This window comes from Rhinopithecus roxellana, chromosome 7, assembly GCF_007565055.1.
Source record: "Rhinopithecus roxellana isolate Shanxi Qingling chromosome 7, ASM756505v1, whole genome shotgun sequence".
NCBI lineage: Eukaryota > Metazoa > Chordata > Mammalia > Primates > Cercopithecidae > Rhinopithecus > Rhinopithecus roxellana.
The window spans coordinates 54,429,155-54,445,912 of NC_044555.1; the positions used below are offsets into that span (position 1 = coordinate 54,429,155).

At 39.0% G+C, this 16,758-nt stretch overlaps 1 protein-coding gene across 1 annotated transcript; it reads right to left on the reverse strand.

Moving 5' to 3' along the window:
• Nucleotides 1-4,055: 4,055 nt before the first annotated feature.
• Nucleotides 4,056-5,101, reverse strand: MTRNR2L10 (MT-RNR2 like 10). Its single transcript, XM_010375475.2, has one exon. The coding sequence runs from the start codon at nt 4,657-4,659 to the stop codon at nt 4,585-4,587; it is 75 nt and encodes a 24-aa protein (XP_010373777.1). The 5' UTR covers nt 4,660-5,101; the 3' UTR covers nt 4,056-4,584.
• Between the last annotated feature and the right edge of the window lie 11,657 nt (nt 5,102-16,758).

The following is a 16,758-nucleotide window of genomic DNA, read 5'->3' on the forward strand; positions in this document are numbered from 1 at the left end:
GTAGTCAGCATATTTTACCATATTTTCTAAATTGCCAACTGTTAATTAGAAGAGCTTCTGAATTTAAAGGAAACACTCCATGTTTATGGAGGAAATTACCTAGATGTTTTCACTCTACACTGCTGAACCATTTCATTAGACTATTTACATTAAAAGATAGTTTTCAGACTATTTCCAGGAGCCTATTGAACAAGCCTCAGTTGCATTCTTAGGTAGATCATAGCCTTAAATGCAGATCTTATTAGAGTGGATAGCAAATTACATGATACAAGAAAATCATAATAAAAAACAAAACTAGTAATAATAAAAGAGCAACAGAATAAACCTAACAGAAGAGGAAAGAGGTAGTGAATAAAAGAAAGTTGTGAATCATTAGTAAAAGGCAAACTAATCCAAAAATAATAAATTTAACAGCTTGTTCTTTTGAAAAATAGCTACGAATAGAGTATCCAGTAGTATATAGTAGTTTACACTATCTAGAAGAAAATGGAAAAAGATGAACATGGAATGTGTATAAGACACAGGTTTTGAACATAGGGCATAATAGAAAATGAATACATTCTTGAACTCTAATGTTTTCAAAGTATGGATGAAATTATTGATATAAGAACACACTCATTATTTAATATATCTCAATAATACCTGAATATCTAAACATCGCAAAGACTGTAGAAGAACTTGTGACATTTGCCAGTTGTCCCTCAAAAACACTTACTTTTAGAAACAAATATTTGTCTTCTTCACGTGTCTTACTCTTCTTTTCCATTTCCCTCTGTTTCCTTTTTTGCCACACTGTTCATGATATATACTTATTTGATGTTTTGATGTCAAAAACGATAGTGATAGCTTAACACTAATGTAGCAGTATAGTTAATTATGTAAATGGATACTTTCCTAGTGAAAAAAGAGTCATTGTGGTAATAAAGTTAATGGCCCCTAAGATAGAAGAAACACTTGCCAAGTGGAGATAGAAGATGGTCAGATCCAGAGACTCATACATGTGCTAGATTTCCTGCTAAAGGGGGATAAACTGTTCAGCTGGTTCCAGCGCCAGCTTCTGCTATTGAGGATGCAAGTGGAAGTAGAAGAGATGGGGGAATAAGTCAGAAACTCATGGTATTTATTCTGGGGAATGCCATGTCGGTGCACCAGTTATCAAAGGGACTAATCAGTTGCTGAATCCCCTAATTATGACTGGTATTGCCAGAAAGAGGATCATGATGAATATGTGGGTGGTAACAATAACATTGTAGATCTGATCATCCCCTAGCGGAGTTCCTGATTGGCCTAATTCTGCTTGAATTAGGAGGTTTAAGGCAGTGCCTACTATCCCTTCCCATGTGCCGAATAGCAGGTAGAGAGTTCCTATGTCTTTGTGGTTAGTCGAAAACAATCAACAATTGATGAACACAAGGGGAAAAAAGGTAAAATAGCTGAGTAAGCATTAGACTGTAAATCTAAAGGCCTCTTTTTAGCAGCCCTGAGGGGATTTCTCATGTTGAATTGCAAATTCAAAGGAGAAAGGCGCTTCTCTCCTCTTTTCCTCCCAATGGCGGGAGAAGTAGATTGAAGCCAATTGATTAGGGTGTTTAGCTGTTAACTAAATTTTATTGGGTTTGAATTCCACCAATCTATCAAGGGCTTAGCTTCATTAAAGTGGTTGATTTGCATTCAATTGATGCAGAATAGAGTCTTGCAGTCCTCAGGTCTGTTAGAGAAATTAAGTGTAATCTGCATGCTTTTAAGGTTCTTGGTCTTATTTAACCTAAACTTCTAAGTTATAGTTAGTATTAATGGAGAGATATGTAAGAGGAGGGTAGAAGAGATAAGTGGGGGGAAGAATGGCATGGGTTTTGTGTTTTCGAATTGTCATTTTATTTTCATATTATTAGATGTGGGGAATAATGTCACTGAGATAGAATAAATTAGGCATATATAAAAGTACAGGTTGAGTAGGGTTATGATAGCTATAACGGTTTGGCAATAAGGTTCTTGTTTTTTTGCAAATTCTTGGATGATGATTCATTTAGGCAGGAACCCCGTTGATGGAGGCAAACCTCCTAGAGATAGTAGAATTAGTGGAATTATAGGTGTTAACCATGTTAATTTGTTTCGGGTGTGTGATAGTGACAGTGTTGTGGTGCTTATACTCAGGTTGAGTGTTAAAAATGCAGTTATTGTTAAGATAAAATAAATAATTAGGTTTAGAATGGTAATGTTTGGGCTATAGAGTAGTGCTGCTATTATTTAACCTATGTGAGTGATTGAGGAGTAGGCTAAGATTTTACACAGTTGTGCTTGGTTAAGCCCTCCTCAGCTGCCTACTATAAAGGATAGAATTGTGATAGATAGGAGGATGTTCGTGTTTGTTGATGGGAAAATTTAAAACATAATCGATGTTTCTTCATAATGTCATGTGAAGAGAAGTATACCAGATATTAGAGAGGTTCCTTGGGTTACCTCTGGGACTCAGAAGTGAAAGGGGGCTGGGTATTCCTAGTTTTATTATTAGGGTCACTATTATTAAGGGTGAAAATTGATTAATAGTGTTTATTATCGTTCATTGTCCAGAGGACAGGTTGTTGAAAAGGATACCTATTATGAGAATTACAGATGTGGTTGCTTGTGTAAGGAAATATTTGGTTTCTGCTTCTGTAGAGCTGTAGATCAGGGACTTATTTTTTAAATTAGGATTGGGATAAGGGCTAGTATGTTTATTTCTAGGCCTGTTCAGATGAGAAATCAGTGTGATCCTAGCATTGTGAAAAGAGTTCCTGTAAAAATAGTAAGGGAAATAACAAGTTGAGCTAAGGGATTAATCAGTATGGGAAGGGTGTAACCAACATTTTCTGGGTATGGGCCCGATAGCTTATTTAGCTGACCTTACTCTAGGACATGGTGTGATAGGTAGCATGGAGAATTTTGGATTCTCAAGGGTAGGTTCAATTCCTATAGTTCTAGAAATAAGAGGATTTTAACCTCTGTTGTTTACTCTATCAAAGTAATTCTTTTGTCAGACATATTTCCTATGTTTGGGGTGGGATGCTAGAAATTAGGACAGGGATTGAGATATGTCATATACAGAATGCTAGTGTAAGTGGTAGGAAATTTTTTCATGGAAGATATATGAGTTGGTTGTAGCAGAATCAAGAGTATGCTCTTAGAATTCATAAGAATAGAGTGGTTAAAAGAAGGGTCTTGGTAATGAAATTTGTGGTATAGAGTTCTGGTGAATATATGGTGTGTAGTGCTCCTAGGAAGATAGTGGTAGTTATGGCATTTATTATGATAATATTCATGTACTCTGCTATAAAGAAGAGGGCAAATGAGCTTACGGCATATTTGATGTTGAAACCTGAGACTAACTCTGATTCTCCTTCTGTTAGGTCAAAAGGGGCTCGGTTAGTTTCTGCTAGTGTGGAGATAACCATATTGTGGCTAGGGATCATGATGGTAGGAGCAGTCAGAGGAGTTCTTGCATTGTGATGAGTGCATATAAGTTAAATGAACCACTTATCAGTAAAACTGATAACAGGATAATGGCTAGGGTGACCTCATTTGAAATTGTCTGGACCATAGCTTGCGATGTGCCTATTAGTGCATAGTTTGAACTAGATGCTCATCCTGATCATAGAATAAATGGCTAGACTTGATGTCATTAGTATAGATAGGAGGCCTATATTAAAATGAATTAGAGGATCTGGTATAGGGAGGGGAGTTCATAAGAGGAGAGTGATAGAAAGGGCTAGGACTGGAGCAATAATGTAAAGGGTAATAGTAGATGTTGAGGGCTGTAAGGGTTCTTTGGTGAAAAGTTTTATTGTGTCAGCAAATGGTTAAAGCAGCCCGTAGGGACCTACAATGTTAGGTCCTTTGCATAGTTGTATGTAGCCTGAGATTTTTCATTCGATGAGTGTAAGTAATGCTATAGCAATGAAAGTAGGGATAAGAAGTAGGAGAAGGTTAATTATAGGCATATTGTTAATGAGAGGAGTTGAACCTCTGATTATAAAGTTTTAAGTCTTATACAATTGCCGGGCTCTGCCATCTTAACAAACCCTGTTCTTGGGTAGGGTGTGTGATGATTTGTTAGATTGAGATAGCATCATCTATGGAGCGAGGGCACTTTATGAAGTGGGCCCTATTTCTCTTGCCCTTTCATACTAGGGGAAATGTTAAATAGATAGAAACTGACCTGGATTACTCCGGTCTGAACTCAGATCACATAGGACTTTAATCGTTGAACAAACGAACCCCTAATAGTGGCAACACCATTAGGAAGGATGTCCAGATCCAACATCGAGGTCATAAACCCTATTGTCGATATGAACTCTAGAATAGGATTGCACTGTTATCCCTAGGGTAACTTATTCCATTGATCAAATTATTGGGTCAATATATATTAACTTGCTTAGACTAGTGCAGTCTTAGTTTAGGTTGCTCGGAGGTTGAATTATGCTCTGAAGTCACCCCAACCAAAAATTTTAATGCAGGGATAATAGGCTAGGATCTGTAGACTTGTTTAAGTTTTATTTGAATTAATAAATTAAAGCTCCATACACAGGGTCTTCTCGTCTTATTTGTTTATATCCGCCTCTTCACGGATAGGTCAATTTCACTGATTAAAAGTAGAAGACAGCTGAACCCTCGTGTGGCCATTCATACAAGTCCTTATTTAAGGAACAAGTGATTATGCTACCTTTGCACAGTCAGGATACTGCAGCCATTGAACATATGTCACTGGGCAGGCAGTGCCTCTAATACTGGTAATGCTAGAGGTGATGTTTTTGGTAAACAGGCGGGATAAAATTTGCCGAGTTCCTTTTACTTTTTGTATTCTTTCCTTACAGCATGCCTGTGTTGGGTTAACAGTGTAAATAATAAGATGCTTATTATATCATTTATTAATATTAGGCTGTCAGTGGGTTACTCCAGTCTGATGTAAGCTTATGCAATGGAGAATGCTTTCATATTACTTATATTAACATTATTGCTTCTATTAAGTAATAGATTAGTCCAATGTGATGTTAGGAGTTCAGTAAAGTGACTAGAATTTAAGATAGTTAGATGTTGAGCTTAAACACTTTCTTAGTTGGTGGCTGCTATTGGGCCAACTATGGTGGAAATATTTTTTACTCTCTCTAGGAAGGTTGTTTCCTAGGGTCTAAAGAGCTGTCTAAATTTACAGGGAGATTAAGTAATTGTGTGGGTAATTTTAAAGTTGAACTAAGATCCGATCTTGGACAACCAGCTATCACCAGCCTCGGTAGGCTTGTCACCGCTACTCATGAATCTTCTCACTATTTTGCCACATAGGTAAGTGTGCTCTTTCAGTTGTTCTTGGGTAGCTGGTCTGGTTTTGGGGAACTTGGCTATAATTCTCTGTGTAAAGTTATTTCTAGTTAATACATTATGCAGAAGGTATAAGGGCTTGTCTTTGCTTTTTAATGCTTGATACAGTTCTTTCATCTTTCCCTTAAGGTACTATGTCTATTGTGCCGGGGTAAAAATGTCATTGCCTATACTTTTGTCTAGGGTAAATGGTTTGATTAAGATAATTTAATTATATTTTTAGCAAGGTTTGGAGCTAGAGTTGGCTCAAAGTAATCAGGTCGTGATGAAATCTTCCAGGTGTAATCCGGATGCTTTGGGTTAAGCTACACTTTGGTTTGTCCAAGCACACTTTCCAGTACGCTTACCTTGTTATGACTTATCTCCTCTATATGTGCGTAGAAAATTTTTAGTAGTAGTGATTTCTGGAGTAATACTTGAGGGTGACAGATGGTGTGTGCGTGCTTCATGGCCTTATTCAATCAAGCACTCTGCTCTTGGCTTACTGCTAAATCCTCCTTGAGTCCTTGGATTTCATAAAGGTTGTCGTGAGAGTTTCTGAACATAGAAAATGTAGCCCATTTCTTGCCACCTCATGGGCTAAACCTTGAACTAATGTTTTGATGTGTGTACTTGTGCTTACTTTATAACCTTTTTAGGGTTTGCTGAAGATGGCAGTATATAGGCTGGGGGCAAGAGGTGGTGAGATGTGTCAGGGTTTATTGATTATAGAACAGGCTCCTCTAGAGGGATATAAAGAAACGCCAAGTCCTTTGAGTTTTAAGTTGTTGCTTGTAGTACTCTGGCGAATGGTTTTGTTAATGTAACTATTAGGGTTTAGGGCTAAGCATAGTGGGGTATCTAATCCTAGTTTGGGTCTTAGCTATTGTGTCTTCAGGGTATTAATGCCACTTTCGTAGTATATTTTATTTCAGCTGAAGTTTTTTACAACTTAGTTGGAGTTTAGCTTTATTGAGGGCAGACCTTAAACACTCTTTATGCTGAGCTCTATTAGCTTGGGTTAATTGTATGGCCGTGGTGGCTGGCATGAAATTGACCAACCCTAAATATTAGTATAATTTAGTTAAACTTTTGTTTATTACTAAAGATTTATCACTGCTGTTTCCCGTGGGGGTGTGGTTGAGCAAGGTGTTTTGAGCTGCACTTGTGCATGCTTGATACCTGCTTCTTTTGATCCAGGTGATCTAGAGGGCATTTTCACTGGGGCAAGGATGCTTACATGTGTAATCTTACTAAGAGCTAATAAAAAGGCCAGGACCAAACCTATCTGTTTATGGTATTGTGTGGACCCATCTAGGCATTTTCAGTGTCTTGCTTTTAATAGTTAAGCTACATTAACTATATAAATACCTAAATGTAAAATTAAAATATAAAAAAGAAATAAGTATGAATGGCTGTTTACAGTTCTGGAAATTCAGGGTCTTTAAAATTGAATTGGCAGAAGTTGGGCCAAGAGGGTTACTTATAATTAGAGTATAATTGATTTAGGACATAATATATGGGGCAGTGTTTTCAGAGGGATATGCTCAAAGTATCATATTAGTATTAGGGCAGAAGTATAGTTATTGCATTTATTGTATGAAGTGGATGATAAATTTGGTGGGAGGGTCTTAGAATTTTTAGAAAAATTGCATCAATCGAGGGGTAGCTGTTGGGGTGTTCATGGTTAAAATACGATTTCTCGGCTCTGACTGGGTTGCATTTTAGTCTTTCGTTTTTGGGGTTTGGCAAGGGTACATTTACCTAGGTTGATGGTAAAGTCAGAGATGGGGGAGGGGGGATTGCAGATTCAGTCAGAGAGAGTTCTTGAAATCGTACATGCATCAGTGTACGATTTTTCCAGTGAAAAAAGAGTCATTATTCTTGTTGACATCAGCACTGTTAGGTGAAAACTGGGGACAAATGTTTTCCATACCTGAAAAACGACATAAAGATAAACTAGCCTAAAGCAAGATTTTTGTACTTTTGCACAAGAGGGAAAAATCAAATACTGGCCTTTCTATTCACTTCAGTTATGCAGTTCTTAATGTGACATTAACTATTTTCTTTAAAGATAGCTTTCAAACTACTTCCAGGAGGCTATTTGACATCCAGACCATAGTTTCAAGCCAGAACATTAAATTATTCATTTTTTTGTGAATTCCATTTGTTTCTTAGGTTTTTTGAGTGTTGGTTTTATTTTTAGTAAAATTATACACAATTTTTGTTTTCTATTTTAACCACCCTTTTAATAGGTTCACTTGATTTAATGTGTTCTGACCTTGGACTGTCTTTTGGTTTCCTGTAGCACTAGAAAGTAGGGTGTGTTTAAAAAACTTTTTTATTGTATATACTTGGAAGTCTATCTCCAAAGTCTCTACAGAGGTCTAACGGAACGTAAGCAGAAGGGTGACTCTTAGACTTCTGGTTTTAGTCCATTGCATAAAAGTGAAACTTTGGTGTTGTTTGCAAACCTTTAACGTCATCTGAATACAGTTCTGCTAGTAATGTCCCCTCCTCTTATGTTTCTATTATAGGTGAAGGGCAACCACAGGTTTGAACGAAAATAAGCTGAAACGATGTAAACTGGTTTTATCTAAGATATTTGACTTAAAAAGATCTCAATAAAGTTTTACAGTTTTTTTCCAAAGAATTCTTGCACATCTTTTGTTAATTTTATTTCTAAGTATTTGAGACTATGGAAAATTGTGGTTGGGTGTAGTGGCTCACGCCTGTAATCCCAGCACTTGAGATGCTGAAGCAGGGGGATTGCTTGAGCTCAGGAGACTGACACCAGCCTGGGCAACATAGGCTCTATGAAAATGAATGAGGAATGCATGAATGTTTGCATGTATATATGTAGTTGTAGTCCCAGCTACTCTGGATGCTGAGGTGGAAGGGTCCCTTGAGCCCAGGAGGTCGAGCATGAGGATGAGGTTAATCGTGTTCAGGTCACTGCAACTTCAGTCTGGGTGACAGAGGGAGACTTTGTTTTGAAAAAAAAAAAGGGGGAAAGAATATTTTGAAATTTTGTGTTCTGATTGAACTAGTGTATGCAAGTGTGATATTGTGAAATACATATTTGGTCCTCTATACTGTTTGCTGGCATACAACTAAAAATTTTAGAATATCCAAGAAGTGACTTTTTTTGTTTTTTTTGAGACAGAGTCTCGCTCTGTCGCCAGGCTGCAGTGCAAGAGCGCGATCTCGGCTCACTGCAACCTCTGCCTCCTGGGTTCAAGTGATTCTCCTGCCTCAGCCTCTCGAGTAGTTGGGATTACAGGTGTCCGCCACCACACCCAGCTAATTTTTGTATTTTTAGTAGAGATGGGGCTTCACCATGTTGGCCAGGATGGTCTCGAGCTCTTGACCTCGTGATCCACCCACCTTGGCCTCCCAAAGGAAGTGACATCTTTTATATGCTAGTGAGTTGACTGAGGCTGGTGGCCCCTAGGTAGTTCTAAGATGGGGAATTAGAGGGATGGGACTTTCAGCCCCACCACCAAACTTCAGGGAAGGGAGAGGGGCTTTTCTGTGATGAAAACTTTTTATCTCTTTAACCATCCTCTTTCTCCTCCAGACTTTTCTATTCTGGAGGAGCTGTATGCAAGAGGGACAAAAGCATTTTCAGAAACCACATTTTAGTATAATTTAAGTAAAAATATTCATTAAGTTTAAGAAATGGTCAGGATAAAATTCTGAATTTTTAAAAAATTTAAAAATGGGTTTACAGAACCTCCATCCTTTTTGTCTCTATCATTTATCCAGAGGATCATGGAAAACTGCAATCCCTGGCTTGTGGATGCTGCACTGAGTAGCCAAACTGCTGGACCTCTTCTGTCACTATCGTCACACATCGAGATGTATTAACTAAGAAACGCAAGGCTGTTTTATGCTCCCCCTTTTTTTCATCTCCAAGAAATTTCCTTCAAGCCCCTTGCAGTAAATTCACAGAGTTAAAAGTATCATGGACAAGAGAGATCCTGGCTCAGATTTTGGGAGGTGGCTGCAGTAGCCGCAGCCCAGCTGAAAACAAGGCTGGAATGTGTCTTCACACCCCCAACTCCCCTTTCCGAGACAGGGTTTTGCTCTTTTGCCCAGGTTGGAATACACCAGAGGGCTCACAGCTCACTGCAACCTCGGACTCCTGGGCTCTAGTGATCCTCCTGCCTCACCTTCCTGAGTAGATGGGACTACAGGCACGTGTCACCTCGCCCAACTAATGTTTAAAATTTTGTAGAGCAGGTGGGTCTCACTATGTTGCCCAGGCTGGTCTTGAACTCCTGGCCTCAAGTGATCTCCTGTCTCATCCTCCCAATGTGCTGAGATTACAGGTGGGAGTCACTACACCTGGTTTGATTTCCCTGTTTTTTTTTTTTTTTTTTTTTTTTTCCTTTAAGGCTTAAGGTTGATCTAAGGCTTACTCAAGCTGAGGAAACTGATTTTTTTCCCTCCCACTTGGAGGAAAGGGCAATTCAAACGTTCAGGAATTTTTGGCTACTCAAAGCTCTTTGATATTTGGGTCCTTTCTCTACCTACCTGCAGGAGAAGACAAAAACCAAAGTCAGCATCTGGCTGCAGTTTTCCCCTTTCCATCATCCAGCATAGAACAGCAGTTAAGGCATCCAGTGAGCCAGCTCTCTTGCAGTTGGAGGGATTATTGTTAAATGCTGGGAGTACATGTATTTCTCATAACAGACAACAGCTCAGCTGCAGCTTCACATTACGGGGAAATCCATAGTCTCCCAGGTGTGACAGCTTCATCATCTCTACCCCTTCACTCTCCCTTTATTGGAAGAAAGCTTTCACCATATTTTAGTGAGTCAGGGTCTTGCTGGTGACTCACACTGTTGCTGCCACTGTGTCAGGGATCCCCAAGGCCACCCTCACTTTCAGTGATTCCCTGGCATTCTTTGCCACCCTTCGGCATACACTGCTCATAACCGAAGCCAGCCCCCACCTCGGCTCAGGATCCCATGCCTCCCGCCTGCTTGGGGGCTTTGTTCCTGCAAAAAAGGGAAAAGAGTATTTTGAAATGTTGTGTTCTGATTGAACTAGTGTATGCAAGTGTGATATTGTGAAATACATATTTGGTCCTTCTTTCTCCTGAATCATGAGCTGCTCCCTCTGTATTGGATCATTCCCCAAGCTAAGGTGAAACTCACCTTTTTCTGCCATGTCCTTGTATAGCTACTAACATATTTACCTGCTGCCATTGAAAGCAAAACTGCATCAATATAAACAACTCACTGCATTGGAATCAATTTTCAAAATTATCTGGAAAGGAAAAGGAACCAGAACAGCCAAAACAATTCTGAAGGATAACTTTGGGGAATTCATGCTGCATAATGTCAAGATTCACATTAATTGTCTTATTTATTTATTTATTATTTTATTAATAGGATTTTTAATCATCCAGCCCCATACGTCAATTATGTTAATTCTATAGGAATCAAAACAGTGTGCTGTTGGAGAAAATATTAACAGATCAGAATAGAGTCCAGCAATAGACTCACAGCCATAGTAAATTGATTTTCAGAAAATGTGCAAAGGCAATGGAGAAAAATTGTCTTTTCAAGAAATTCTGTTGTTTTCCTTGTGCTTCTTGGCCACTGCATTAATTGTTTTTTATTCCCCTGTGTCCCTTCCCTTTGTTTCTCCTTTGCCCTTCAACTGCTCTTCTGTTTAAAGGACTGTCCGTCCCACCACAGTGTGACAGTCTCCACAGCAAGTACCATGTGTTGTTGGTTGGTCTTCCCATTTCCAGCATCCCAGATATTTCCTGTAATGTGGCAGGTATCAATGCATGTCTACTGAACTGAGTAATCAATCTTCTGTAATGATCCTAACAGAAAATCACCTCCTCTGTTTTGGACTCGTTATTGGAGATGGTATGTTTCTAGGCACCTTACATATGGTGTTTGGTTTTGTGCCAGACACTCTAGGGTAATGGCTCTGCCATGGTGTCCTGGAGCTCTTGTGGGTAACCACATAGGCCACATAGGCAAAGTGAGGCTGCAGGCTAACCTGAGTCTTGGCAGAATGCCTCGAATCTTGTTGGAGCAAAGGGAGATACGCAGCATGGTGGGAGCTGCCACAAGTACTTTCTTACCAGCTCCTATCTTCTTGAAGGCCAATACGAGGCCATTCTTCATTCATCTTCCTAGTTTCAGTTAACCACAGGCCTTTCCTCATCTTAGGGTACAGTTGTAAAGTATAAAAGCGCTCACTGCCTTAGGATATGTCTGTGGGCTCCTCATAGGTGCCCACAGACTTAAGCGCCCCTGCCTTAGGATATGTCTGTGGCCTCCTCACAGATCTACCATCTGTGCTGTCTGTCACTGAGTACCTTCAAATTAGCATCATATTATGGGACACGACGCTGTTCTCGCTTTTGCTGTGTCTTCAAGCAATCAACTACTTGGATCCGTCTGGGCTCATTGTCTCCCTATTGGTCAAATCTATGGATATGTGATAAGCCAAACTAACAGCTGCAGTGGTGATCCTTGTGGTCCTGTTCACCACCACAGGGCTGCTGAGGGAATGCTTGAGCACTTGACACACTAATGAATTCAGTGGTGTGTGGTGTTGCCTGACCAGAATATTGGCCTATTCTTCATGACATCACACACAGCAAACAAGTTTTCAGCACGTACTATTGACTTAGGGTTGGCCTTGTCACACCTTGGTTATTTACAAATCAACTTTAGAATTGATGCCATGTCTGACATCAGCTACACTGCTATTTAATTAACATAATTTATTTAAATCAAATAAGTTTCTGAACTGATATTCATTTAAAAAGGTAAGTAGATATCCCTGCTTGACATTCAAAAGCAGTTATCACATACTAGAGATATAATTGTAAAGAAAACTGGAATGAAGAAAATTTGAAATTTTAAAGGAAATAAGGAAATATAACTAGCAAACCAAATTTATCTGCAATTTAATGCTTACTTGGTATGTAATTTCATTGATTTTTCATAGGAATAATTTAGTGTAAATATTCTCATTTCTAATTTTGAAATGGGGAAACTATTCCAAAGGATATCGGTATCTTGCCTGACACCTCAATGCCAGTGTGTGAGAGGCAGGAGGGAAACCCATGGCTACTTCATGCCATATCCTGTAAAGCGACAGTGTAGGTAGGACCCAAGTCATCTTGCCTCAACAAGTTGCCCTGGTTACTTTCCCCTTTCTTCTACCTAGGCCCTAATTCTTTCACCCAGCTTTACAGCCTGGGGACTTCTCTTATATTTTGTGACAAATGGGTTACCCCGAGAAAGGATGCAGATGAGGAGACACATAGGGTGAGGTATGTTGGAAGGGGCAGGGAGCTTCCATGCCCTCTGTGGGCATGGTACCCTTCATGTGTTCAGCTAGCTGGAAGCTCTCTGAACCCTGTCCTTTTGAGTTTTGATGGAGGCTTTCATTATGTGGGTGTGATTGATTAATCCATTGGCCTGCTATTGGTGATCAACTTAACCTTCAGCCCCTCTCCCTTCCCTGAGGGTTGGGGGTGGGGCTGAAAGTTCCAACCCTCTATCCCCATTCTAGAGCTACCTGTAGGTCATTTAGACAGTGTATGGGTCAGAAATATCCATAGATTGATCTTTGTTATTGCTTTTCTTTTTCTAGCTTTAGGTTTAGTTTGTTCTTGTTTCTCTAGTTCCTTGAGGTGTGACATTAAGTTGTCAATTTGTGCTCTTTCAGACTATTTAATGTAGGCTTTTAGCACTGTAAACTTCTCTCTTAGCAGTGCTTTTGCTGTATCCCAGAGGTTTTGATAACTTGTCTCAATATTATTCAATTCCAGGAATTTTTAAATTTTCATCTTGATTTTATTATTAACTGACATATCAGTTAAGAGCAGATTATTTAATTTTTATGTATTCATGTAGTTTTTAGGGTTCCTTTTGGAGTTGATTTCTAGTTTGATTCCACTGTGGTCTGAGAAGATACTTGATATAATTTTGATTTTTAAAAATTTATTGAGACTTGTTTTGTGACCTACCATATGGTCTATTTTGGAGAACGTTCCATGTGCTGATGAAAAGAATGTATATTCTGCAGATCTTTGGCAGAATTTTCTGTAAATATTTGTTAAGTCCCTTTGTTCTAGTGTGTCACTTACGTCCATTGTGTCTGTTGACTTTCTGCCTCTAAGATCTGTCTGGTGCTATCAGTGGTGTATTCAAGTCTCCCAGTATTATTGTTTTGTTTTGCTATATGTCTCATTTCTTAGGTCTAGTAGTAATTGTTTTATGAATCTAGGAACTCCAGTGTTTGGTGCATATAACTTTAGGATTCTATTATCTTCTTGTTGATTTAATCCTTTTGTCATTATATGGTGACCACCTTTTTTTTTTTTTTTTTTTTTTTTTAGAGGCCATGTGGTCTATACTTGAAAAGAAAATGTTCCAGGAAACCAAAGATTCCAATGCCTGTGATGAATTCTTTTTTTTTTTTTTTTTTTCATATCCCTGTCTTTTTTTATTTTTTTATTTTTTTATTTTTTAATTTTTATACCATACTTTAAGTTCTAGGGTACATGTGCATAACGTGCAGGTTTGTTACATATGTATACTTATGCCATGTTGGTGTGCTGCACCCATCAACTCGTCAGCACCCATCAATTCATCATTTATATCATGTATAACTCCCCAATGCAACCCCTCCCTCCTCCCCCCTCCCCCCTCCCCATGATAGGCCCCAGTGCGTGATGTTCCCCTTCCCGAGTCCAAGTGATCTCATTGTTCAGTTCCCCCCTATGAGTGAGAACATGCGGTGTTTGGTTTTCTCTTCTTGTGATAGTTTGCTAAGAATGATGGTTTCCAGCTGCATCCATGTCCCTACAAAGGACGCAAACTCATCCTTTTTTATGGCTGCATAGTATTCCATGGTGTATATGTGCCACATTTTCTTAACCCAGTCTGTCACAGATGGACATTTGGGTTGATTCAAAGTCTTTGCTATTGTGAATAGTGCCGCAATAAACATACATGTACATGTGTCTTTGTAGTAGAATAATTTATAATCATTTGGGTATATACCCAGTAGTGGGATGGCTGGGTCATATGGTACATCTAGTTCTGGATCCTTGAGGAATTGCCATACTGTTTTCCATAATGGTTGAACTAGTTTACAATCCCACCAACAGTGTACAAGTGTTCCTATTTCTCCACATCCTCTCCAACACCTGTTGTTTCCTGACTTCTTAATGATTGCCATTCTAACTGGTGTGAGATGGTATCTCATTGTGGTTTTGATTTGCATTTCTCTGATGGCGAGTGACGATGAGCATTTTTTCATGTGTCTGTTGGCTGTATGAATATCTTCTTTTGAGAAATGTCTGTTCATATCCTTTCCCCACTTTTTGATGGGATTGTTTGTTTTTTTCTCGTATATTAGTTTGAGTTCTTTGTAGATTCTGGATATTAGCCCTTTGTCAGATGAGTAGGTTGCAAAAATTTTCTCACATTCGGTAGGTTGCCTGTTCACTCTGATGGTAGTTTCTTTTGCTGTGCAAAAGCTCTTTAGTTTAATTAGATCCCATTTGTCAATTTTTGCTTTTGCTGCCATTGCTTTTGGTGTTTTAGACATGAAGTCCTTGCCCATGCCTATGTCCTGAATGGTACTACCTAGATTCTCTTCTAGGGTTTTTATGGTATTAGGTCTAACATTTAAGTCTCTAATCCATCTTGAATTAATCTTCGTATAAGGGGTAAGGAAAGGATCCAGTTTCAGCTTTCTACTTATGGCTAGCCAATTTTCCCAGCACCATTTATTAAATAGGGAATCCTTTCCCCATTTCTTGTTTCTCTCAGGTTTGTCAAAGATCAGATGGCTGTAGATGTGCGGTATTATTTCTGAGGACTCTGTTCTGTTCCATTGGTCTATAGCTCTGTTTTGGTACCAGTACCATGCTGTTTTGGTTACTGTAGCCTTGTAGTATAGTTTGAAGTCAGGTAGCGTGACGCCTCCAGCTTTGTCCTTTTGACTTAGGATTGTCTTGGCAATGCGGGCTCTTTTTTGGTTCCATATGAACTTTAAAGCAGTTTTTTCCAGTTCTGTGAAGAAACTCATTGGTAGCTTGATGGGGATGGCATTGAATCTATAAATAACCTTGGGCAGTATGGCCATTTTCACGATATTGATTCTTCCTATCCATGAGCATGGTATGTTCTTCCATTTGTTTGTGTCCTCTTTGATTTCACTGAGCAGTGGTTTGTAGTTCTCCTTGAAGAGGTCCTTTACATCCCTTGTAAGCTGGATTCCTAGGTATTTTATTCTCTTTGAAGCAATTGTGAATGGAAGTTCATTCCTGATTTGGCTCTCTGCTTGTCTGTTACTGGTGTATAAGAATGCTTGTGATTTTTGAACATTAATTTTGTATCCTGAGACTTTGCTGAAGTTGCTTATCAGCTTAAGGAGATTTTGGGCTGAGACGATGGGGTTTTCTAAATATACAATCATGTCATCTGCAAACAGGGACAATTTGACTTCTTCTTTTCCTAACTGGATACCCTTGATTTCTTTCTCTTGCCTGATTGCCCTAGCCAGAACTTCCAACACTATGTTGAATAGGAGTGGTGAGAGAGGGCATCCCTGTCTTGTGCCAGTTTTCAAAGGGAATTTTTCCAGTTTTTGCCCATTCAGTATATTAGCTGTGGGTTTGTCATAAATAGCTCTTATTATTTTGAGGTACGTTCCATCAATACCGAATTTATTGAGCGTTTATAGCATGAAGGGCTGTTGAATTTTGTCAAAAGCCTTTTCTGCATCTATTGAGATAATCATGTGGTTCTTGTCTTTGGTTCTGTTTATATGCTGGATTACGTTTATTGATTTGCGAATGTTGAACCAGCCTTGCATCCCAGGGATGAAGCCCACTTGATCATGGTGGATAAGCTTTTGGATGTGCTGCTGAATCCGGTTTGCCAGTATTTTATTGAGAATTTTTGCATCAATGTTCATCAGGGATATTGGTCTAAAATTCTCTTTTTTTGTGTGTGTCTCTGCCAGGCTTTGGTATCAGGATGATGTTGGCGTCATAAAATGAGTTAGGGAGGATTCCCTCTTTTTCTATTGATTGGAATAGTTTCAGAAGGAATGGTACCAGCTCCTCCTTGTACCTCTGGTAGAATTCAGCTGTGAATCCATCTGGTCCTGGACTTCTTTTGGTGGGTAGGCTATTAATTGTTGCCTCAATTTCAGAGCCTGCTATTGGTCTATTCAGGGATTCAACTTCTTCCTGGTTTAGCCTTGGGAGAGTGTAAGTCTCCAGGAAATTATCCATTTCTTCTAGATTTTCTAGTTGATTTGCGTAGAGGCGTTTATAGTATTCTCTGATGGTAGTTTGTATTTCTGTGGGGTCAGTGGTGATATCCCCTTTATCATTTTTTATTGTATCTATTTGATTCCTCT